This window comes from Dasypus novemcinctus, chromosome 2 (genome assembly GCF_030445035.2).
Source record: "Dasypus novemcinctus isolate mDasNov1 chromosome 2, mDasNov1.1.hap2, whole genome shotgun sequence".
In the NCBI taxonomy this organism is placed as follows: Eukaryota; Metazoa; Chordata; class Mammalia; order Cingulata; family Dasypodidae; genus Dasypus; species Dasypus novemcinctus.
In genome coordinates this window covers 14,586,554-14,596,531 of record NC_080674.1, presented here as the reverse complement: position 1 = coordinate 14,596,531, position 9,978 = coordinate 14,586,554, and the positions used below count along the sequence as shown (strand labels likewise).

Sequence of the window (9,978 nt, the reverse complement as noted above, 5' to 3'; positions counted from 1 at the left end):
ACAATTAGTCACAATGCTGGCAGTTAACCATGCACACACAAGTTGTTCAGTCAAAATAAGACTGCACTTCTTGTCTTAAGCAATTTATTCAGAGCCGTGGCTTCTCTGCTTTCTATTTCGATGTGGTTTAAAGTTTCTCACTGTTCAAAGGAATTCTTCAAATATCTCTGTTGACTCAGAGCCTATTGTTGGGCAGTGGATAGAATTAAACAGACATCAGAAGCAGTCGTGTTGCAACCGAGTGGTTCAAATGCTTTGATTGGCTGATACACACGGTTAAGAGGCACAAACTGCATCGTATATAAACACTATTACCCTAACAACATAGTGCTTTGAAACAGAGGAGAGGCCCAGGGGAGGGCTCCAGAAGGAAAACTTGAGTTGGTGTAGGTGAACTCTTAATGTCCAATCTGTTGATGTCGCCAATAATACACGCAGATTAGGAATGTGAAGGTGAACTGCTGGCTGGAAAGCTGCTGGCTGATGAACCGGCCTCCTAGGAGTTAGAAGACCCTCCTGGCAGAGCTGACTGACCCACGCCGCGATGTTCCGCGTGGGAAGGAGGCAGCTCTGGAAGCAGAGCGTCACCCGCGTGTTGACGGTAAGGCCCCGGCGCGCGCCTCGAGGACGAGCCTCGCCCACCCGTGTGGAAAAATGCCTGAACTAAAGGCCAAACCTGCACACTGATGAATTTGTGAGAAATAGGTCTGCTTACTTTCAAATCGAAAGCTAACAGAAAAAGGATTGCATCCTCAGGCTTTGCTGCACGCTGCCGCCTGGAGGACGACTGTTGAAGCGGGCTGCTGATCTTTTGGAAGATGCTTGCCCGAGGGAAAGAGCGCATTCTGTGAGATGTGGCCACTGTGGTCACTTGGGGTTCTTTCAAACCTGTGACTTGTGTGGGTGATGAGAGGCACGGAAAGCAAATTCTAGGGGGCAAGTGTCCTGGACTAAGGCCTCACCCCCCACCCCCCAATTCTGTTTGGAAATGAGGTCACAGACCGTGAGATGCAAGGATGTGCCCTCGGAAGTCACTTTGAAGAATGAGCTTCCCTGGCACAGGCCAGTGTGGCAGCTTTTTTATTATGCAAATGGAGGTTTTTCCAAGGACACATTTTCAGCATCAACACTACCGGTCTCCATCAAAGTATCTTTTCCATAGTCCCCAACAGCCAGGATGTTTCGCTGGAGCCTGGCAGCCTGTTGTACCACACAGCAGCAGGAATGCCTCCCTGAATTTTCTAAGTGTCGTGCCAGCCAGCTCCCCCAACGCCCCTGATTCAAGGTGGACTTGCTTGGGGACAAATACTCATCCTTTAAGGGCAAATGCAAGTGTCCCTTCCTGTGAGAAGCCTCCCTGACACTTTGAGGAGGTGGTGAGAGCTTCTTTCACTGTGCCCTCTCAGTACTCCATTTCTACCCCGCTACTGCCCTTGTCATGTCACTGTAGTGATAGGACGTTTTCTACATGTCTCTGTTCTCCACTGGACTGTGAATTCCTGGAGGGCAGGAATAATGGTCACTTCCTTTTTTAATGCCCCCCCCCTCCAGTACCTAAAACACTTTAATATTTGCTTGTTGAACAAATTGAATGAATTAAACTTTTCATTTGTCTAAAAATTTTTCCTGTTCTTCTTTACAAACTCTAAAATCTGATATAATTAATGGATTAGATTCTTCTTTGTCCTGAGTTACCTTTTAGGAGAATTTTGGAGGTTTCATTCATATAGTTAGGATGCTACGTCTCTTCCCTCCACTGAAATATGACTTTAACAGAATTACCTTAATAATGTTGCAGTTTATTATGTAAAACATTATACGATCTCTATTTAGTACACTCAAATGACAATTTATTAAATTGTAACTTTGTGACCTGACACAAGCAACAGTGCAGTTTCCAAAGCCCCTGACATAAAAATTCTAAGTCTGTATTTACATAATCTTGGTTAGGAACAATTATTTTAATGATTCCATATTATAAGTAGATTACTGAAAGATAATACTTGACTTTATCCAGAATACACATGTAAATAACAGCCAAATGTACCTTAAGCTTTATGGGTTTAGAAAAGTCAAGCCACGCATCCTTTTTCTTGTATAATAAACACCGATACTTCTTTTTCAAACAAATCAATTTTATTGATACACATCAATAAAACATACAGTTCATCCAAAGTGTACAATCAGAGGCATTTGCTATAATTACAGAGTTGTGCGTTCATTACTTCAATCATTATTAGAGCATTCATTACTTCAGTAAAAATAATAATAAAAAACAGACAAACAAGAAAATTCCTCACCTCCCAATCTCTCTCTGTTTCCCCCACTGTACATAGCTGCTGTTTCTGGCTATTCTATCCAAAGTGTATAATCAGGGGCTTTTAGTATAATCACAATGTTGTACATTCATCATCTCAAAAATTTTAGAACAATTTCATTACTCCAAAAAGAAAGACTCTTATACCCCTTAGCATTCCTTCCTCAGACCTACATAACCACTAATTCCTTTCCTCTTTATATATTGATTTATATTTACATTTTATATAAATAGAATCACACAATATGAATTACTCTATGTCTGGTCTCCTTAACTTAGTATAGTGTTTTGTTTTTCAGTCTGATATTAACATTTTTTACTATTAATTTACATTTGTTCAGCTTCAAAGAAAAATGAAACATCAACACTTTTTCAATTAAAAACTTGGAATACTTCTGCATATATTCCCTCATTTCTTTTGCAGAAATATGGCACAGATATGGTATTTGCCTTCTTTTTTGCTTTTCTCATAGATAATATTTGGTGTAGAGTTACAAGCGTACAATGGATATAAATTGCAGACTTGTGGTTTTTGTTTTTCTTTCCTTCTCTTAAATTAAACTGAAATGTCTAATTTTGTTGGTTGATTTTGTTGACTTCCACGAAAAAAAAAAACGAAACAACTTTAAATGACCTTCCTCTTGACTGTTAAATTCACCTAACGGAAAAGCTAGTTTTAAGGGGGAGAAAAGTTTTCTACCAGCTGCGGGGATGTGTATTGCCCGTGATCTTTTTACTGTGTGTATTTCTGCTTGGGAATCCCGTTGCTCTGAATTTCTGATGGCTGGTTTTGCTCGCAGTGACTCTCCTGGGAGTTGAGCCTGTGGGGGGAGAGAACGCAGTCCCCTGGGGAGGCATGCCTCCTCCTCGGCCCCCCCCCCCCTCCAGAAATGCTGTAGGAAGGCAACCACTGTTTCCAGTGGGAGTGTAGAGAAGCCAAGGAAAAAAAGGTTGAGAAACTGCTCTCAGATATCTTTTGAAAGTTGAAAGGACGTCTGTTTTGTTATTCTCTGGCAAAAGAGCCAAACCGGTTTCAGTATCTGATGTTAATCAGGCCCAGGCTTGCTTGGCCTGTCAGCACCTTTCACACCAGGCAGGAGAAAGCTGGGAGCAAAGGAAGGGGGATGGCTGTGGGATCAGCTGGGAAGAGGGGCAGGAGCAGGTCCTGCTTGTTAATGCCCTGGTGAAAACCCCTGAGACCTTACCTTACCTTGCCTTATCTTCCCCTACCCTACCCTACTCTACCAGGAACAATTCATAAAATGATTTCCTCTAGACCAGTGTTCTCAACCTGCTTATTAGAGATCTGTACATCTCTGCACATAGGGATCACCAGGGGAGATTTTAAGAAATCCCTACGTCTGGGCCCCACTCCATTCCTAAGTCTGAATTCCTTGAGGAAGGAGCACCCAAACTCCTTGAGAGCAGCCTGCTTTGGGTGCCCTGGGTTATGATAGGAATAAGAGAACTTTGGGAATTCCCTTCCCTCCATGCCTTATAAAATGTAAACAGTGACACATATTTTTTACCATATGAGTAAAAAGTCACTGTGTTTTATGGCCTCTGTTGCCAGAGGGTCCTTTTGGACTTCTACAAGGGAAATATTTCTGATTTCTAAGTGCAACCACTATGGATTGGGAGAAGATAGAATATATGGCCATCTGAAGGTCCATTAATTCTCATATTAGGTCGAGAGATGAGATATACAGAAAACAGATTTTAAGTTAGAATTTGGATGATGCAATGTTGGGGGAGGATGTGATGATGTGGATTCCCTTACAACAGGGTTTGGATCAACTTGGGTGAAAATCCACATGCAGCAAATGGTAAGAGAGGAGTCTCTTACTCACCTGGAAAAAATGACAGAAAAGGGAGTTAGTAAATGGAGAGATTTAGGGGTCGTGAAAACTCCTGCAAAACTAGACAAGTTTCCAGTTTATTTTTAGGCCACAAATAAATTGATGGCACCTCCTCTTGTCTTTTTAAGGGTTATCTCCTTGTAATAGAGAGGGAGGGCGGCTGTTCTTAAATAAACCCAAGGCTTCACTGGAGCACCTGCTGGGAGTGGAATTAGCTGCCCAGTCTCTCCTTCCCTTCCAGAAACAACTTTACAGGCATGAGCACTTTTAATACGGGAAGGAGGTGTGGAGCTTCTGCTGCGGCAGGTGCACTTAACCTGGAGAAATGAAACGAAGGGGAGTGGAAACTGCAAGAGACGCTGAAAGTAGAGTGTGGAGCAGGGTTTCTAAATTGTGGTTCTCCCCGCCAATTAAGGAGATAGTTCAGGAGCGATCACAGAGCAGAGGACTGGGAGAGGAACTGGGGTTTAAACGAAAAAGCTGGAAGGCGAAGATGGTGACTGAAGTTGGTGACTTGTCTTTGTCAGAAGAAATGGAAAATGGAGTGAACTAAGTAAGAGGGCTCAGGATGGAAATGAGTAGGAAATGAGTAAATCCCACATTTCGTTGGGATTTAGCTAAACTAGCTTATATTTGCTGTCAATTGAGATAAGCTATAATTCATACTAATGGTAGCATTTCATGTCATAGTTTGTGCTTGATTCTCAGCACGGAAGACTGAAGCAACAATGTACTGCATTCTGAGTCTGCAATCATGGACTTACACTGAACTAGAATAAGTTTCTCAGCCCTTAACTAATGAAGAGTGACTTGCAAAATGAATAGCCTAGTTGATTTATCCACTAATTAAACATTAATTGGGTTCTACTATGTGCCAGGCTCTCTTCTGGGCACTGGGGAAATCACAATGATGAAAATAGAAAATATTCCCTTAAGGTGTGCTGATGTTTTTCTAGGGAGCCAGGAGACACAGTTGATATTTATTTTGTTTTCCTCGTCGGTAGAAAGAAAAGCCAGGTTATGCATAAGGTATATAGAGGACTAAACCAAGCTGGGGCTTTTGAGGGGCCTCCTTAACACAATAAAAGAAATACCTATTTGACAAAGTAAGCAGGCATTTCAGCTGGGCCTGCACTTTGAGTAATTTTTCCTTTCTGCTCATGGATTTACCCTGATTCATTCACAGTTGGAGAAAATGGAAAAAAAGTGAAGCTAACTGGCCTGAGATGATCAAAACCATGTCCTTGACCTCTTTGAGATTCTGTTTTCATCAAGTGATTAACTATCTGTGGACTTGAGATTGATACAGACAGTCGAAGTGAAATCACAAAGGCATTTACTTTGGTTATTAAGGCCAGTAGCTTCACCTGTGAATCAGAGACCCCCACATTATTTGCAATGATCTCCAGAAGGAATTTTTAACATATACTATGCTATGCTATATTATGCTTGTTAGATATATATATATATGAAGATAATACCCCTAACAAATAGAAATATATTCATTTTAAAAAGTACAACAGAACCCCATTAAAACAGATCTTTTCTCTTTCTCAGATTCCAGCAAAAAACAAGGCTAATCATGTCTCCTAGAAAAACATTTTTTAAAGCAAAGAGGTATTTTTGGGGGGGCTGTAGAACCCATTGTTATCTGCAGAGATTTCCCTGTGCAAAGGCATCATATGAGCACTTGGTGATTACAGTGTAACCAGAGAAAAGCCAGTTGAGCAAGTAGAAGCAGCAGCAGGTAGGGGGAAGCTTGGAGCCCAGTCCATCAACTGCCCAGCAGGGAACTTACCTCCCAGGCACTTTTAGGAGTGGAGGGTGGGGAGTTACCATTTACTGAGAGACACATGGGTGGATTGGGGGGGGGGGGGAGGGCTGGGCATGGGGTGTGCAACACTGGCACTGAAATATCACAGGCATAACTTGGAAAAATGGGTGCTATTAATCCAGGCCTCCATCCACAATTCCTTGCATAGTTTATATGGGGCCTCTCTGCAGAGTGCCTTTCATATGGCCCTGGAATGGAAATAAAGGAAAAATCTCTCTGCTTTATCAGTTTGAATGGGTGCAAAATTATTTGCCTGTCTGTGGCACTCTGTATCTTGGTCTGGCCCTGCAGGTACTCCAGGATTTGATTCCCAGTTCTGCCACTTGCTTTGCTATGTGCTCTAGGGAAGGTTGGTTAATGGCCCATAGTTTCAGTTTCCTGTGTGGAGACAATGTTCTCTATTTCATAAGGTCTTTTTGAAGATTAAATCAATGCCTATTTGGGAAATGACTTGTGTCTTAGTTTGCCATGGCTGCTATAACAAATACCATAGGCTGGTTGGCTTAAACCACAGAAATTTATTGTTTCACAGTTCACTTATTGTGTCCTTTCAGAGGTTGGAAGTCCAAAATTGAAGTATTGGCAGGATTACGCTTTCTCTGAAGTTTGTAGCAGTCTGGTGGTGGCTTGCTGGCCTCATCACTCAACCTCTGCCTCCATCACATGGCCATCTCTTTCCTGCCTGACTCCTACTAACTGTGTCCAAATTTCCTCTGCATGTAAGGACCCCAGTCATGCTAGATTAAGGCCCACCCTCATTCAGTTTGTCCTCATCTTAATTCGTAACATCTTCAAAGTAAACAGCAGATCCACAGCTAGAAATGCACCCAGGCAAACAGTGCAGCCCATACCCCAAGACCTTCAGGGAGTTTGGGGAGAGTGTCCCTGCTCATGCACTAAGGGGCCCTAGTCTGACAGTCCCAGCCTCTGTCCTCCCCAGCTGGCTACCAGTGGGGTCAATTAGGTGGGCCTGGATTGGGGCAAACCTGCCAGCAAGCCTGGGAGTTCTAAGAATGGAGGGGGCTTAAATATTTGTATAATTAAAAAATTAATGGGAAAAAAAAATTGTCAGTGGATGTGACTAAAGCCGTTGAGCACCTGCCTCCCACATGGGAGGTCCTGGGTTTGGTTCCCAGTGCTTCCTAACAACGAAAACAAAAACAAGAAAACAAACGATAAGCAAACTAATGGAAAAAAAAAAACATCTCAGGGGAGCCAATGCAGCTCAGTGGTTTGAGTGCCAGCTTCCCACCTTCGAGGTCCTGGTATCTCAAAAAAAAAAAAATTAATTACTAGAAAGTTTTGTACCACTCCTATTTTGATGTTCAGGGTCAAAGCCCTGGTCATGTCATTTTTCTTTTTTTCTTTCTTTTTGTCTTTATTTACTTTTTCAATGTTATAGTAAAAAAATATGAGGTCTCCATATACCCCCAACCCCTCTCCCAGCTCCTCCCCGCATAACAACAACCTCCTCCATCATCATGAGACATTCATTGCACTTGGTGAATACATCTCTGAGCACCGCTGCACCTCATGGTCAATGGTCCACACCATAGCCCACACTCTCCCACAGTCCACTCAGTGGGCTATGGGAGGACATACAATGTCCAGAACTGTCCCTGCAGCACCACCGAGGACAATTCCAACTCCTGAAAACGCCCCCACATCACATCTCTTCCTCCCACTCCCTACCCCCAGCAGCCACTATGGCCACTTTCTCCACACCAATGCCACATTTTCTTCGATTACTAATCACAATAGTTCATGAATAGAATGTCAGTAAGTCCACTGTATTCCATACTCTTTTCCTCCATTCTGTGGACCTTACAATGGTTGTGTCCACTCCACGTCTATATCAAGCTCTGGTTTCGCTTTAGTGTTATCCTATGACTGCACCCAATTTAATCTTCTCAAGTGTCGATCTTTCAAGTTGAGACTTTTATCCCCATTTTAAAGGTGTGTCAGGGGTGGGGGAAGGCCTCTCATCTGGTTGGGGATTGTTGATCTAGGGCCAGAAAGGAAGGTGGACCATGCCGCTGTGCGTATGTGCCTTGTGTATTTGAACATGTGGACGTGGGCTTTATTTCTTCAGTGCTAAAGGCAAAGGTTAGCCTAATTAAAAATCGTATGCATGAGTCTGTTGTGAGAACAAGCCACAGAGCTTTATTATGAAAGCACATGGCATTGGGCCTTCATTGGAACTTGTATTTTATAATTTTGTCTGTTTGTATTAACTTTACAGAATTATGCATAAAATACACAAAATACAGGGTTCCCATATACCATTCTATTATTACCATCTTATATTAGCATGGTATAGTTGTTATAAGTCATGAAAGAACATTTTTATAATTGTACAACCAAATATGGTCCATTGTTTACAATAGGCTTCACTGTGTTGTACAGTCCTATTTAAAAAAGGTATTCTAGTAACATATACATGACCTAAAACGTCCCTTTTTAACCATATTCACATATATAATTCAGTGCTGATAATTACGCTCACACTGTTGCGTTGCCATCACCACTGTTGTCTGTGTTCACTTCTGAACCAATGAGAAATTGTCCAAATGTTAGAGAAGGAGTGGGTGCTAGCTGTCACGGAGGCCAGCAGTTTGGTTTTGGAGGTGAGGAAACTGAACACTGAGGAGTCAATGACAGGCTAATTGAGTACTGTGACATTGGTGCTCATTTGTCGACAGGACATTGACTTGCTTTGGAGACAGCGCGTGTTTCCTGTGAAGTCCACATCAGCACTCTCCCAAGCTTGGTGGCCACCCAACTGCAGGAATGCTCTAAGACCTCTGGGTTTCCTTGGACACCGAGTAGGTTTATGGCCATCGTCCCCACCCCCTGAGGTGGTGCTTCCCCATGGAATGCACAGCACTTCAATGGGACTCTTTAAAAAAGCAGTCATGACCTAGCTCGCCTCCTGCTTTCTTTATCCCACTCTCCTTTCACTCCTCCCGTTGTCCTGGACCTTTCAAAGGCCAGCAGGACAAGCCATCGCCAGACAGCCAGTCATCTGACTACTTGTTGCTGCAGTTCCCCAGCACCCAGGAAGCTGCAGATTGAAGTTTATGGCTGAACAATGCCCTGGAAATCTGATCACTACATATTTGTTTGACATTATTGAATTTTTTGTGGTATTGAAAAACAAACAAAACCCCCTTTATTGTTCTAGGATACTTTAGTGTAAGGCAATGAAAGGTGAGATCGATAAACATTATAGTTTTTCATCTGTATGGCACTAGGGTTTACTTTGTGTTACTTGTCTTTAGGTGATAGAACTATGGGTTTAAGTAAGAACATATTCAGTGCTTAGTGTACTTTTATATTAACATAGCTCTGAAAAACAATTACTTTAAAAAATTGTCGAGAGATTGCTTTGTATACATACAACTATTTTGGACGTTTCTACCACTCGGTGATATTTACCTAAAAAGAGAGTAATTAGTGTTCTATTTCAATGTCCAGGGCTTTTATCCACTAGAATTTTTTTCCTTCGGAATCTTATAAAGTAAGTCAGAGAATAATGAGTTGCCATGCAGATTCTTATTTAAGTTTCTGTTTTCTTAGGCAAGCTTCAGTTGCCTCACATCTGGACTCTTACCTGTCTTTCTTCTTCTTTTATTTATTTTTGTCTACCCAGAGTTCCCCATTTCTTTGTTTTCACTTTTTGTTGAATTCTTGGTGCCCCTGATTGACCACTGTGTTCTCAAGCTGTTGAAGACATTTGTTACAAACTCAGAGAGATCACCTTGAAAAAAAAATCGTTTTATTTCTCCCTGCCAGGAAGGTAGAAAGCTGTTCAAAACAACAGGACATTGTTCTGGTTGTAGTGGCATGTGGAGAAAGATTTACATTTGCTCTTATTTGACACTTGTGGAAAATATACTTTTTTTGTCAAGACCTATGTTAGCTCCTCTAGAGAAATGGCAAGAAAATGCAAAAATTATTTTTTAAAA

The 9,978-nt window shown here is 42.0% G+C and overlaps 1 protein-coding gene across 1 annotated transcript in view; it reads left to right on the top strand.

Annotated features, from left to right (window-relative positions):
• The first annotated feature begins 329 nt into the window (after positions 1-329).
• Positions 330-9,978, top strand: part of DNAH5 (dynein axonemal heavy chain 5) — a 272,686-nt gene continuing 263,037 nt past the window's right edge. Inside the window, exon 1 of the mRNA XM_058306977.1 lies at positions 330-601. Coding sequence (XP_058162960.1) covers positions 545-601 — 57 coding nt within the window. The 5' untranslated portion in view covers positions 330-544. The remainder of the gene's footprint in view (positions 602-9,978) is intronic.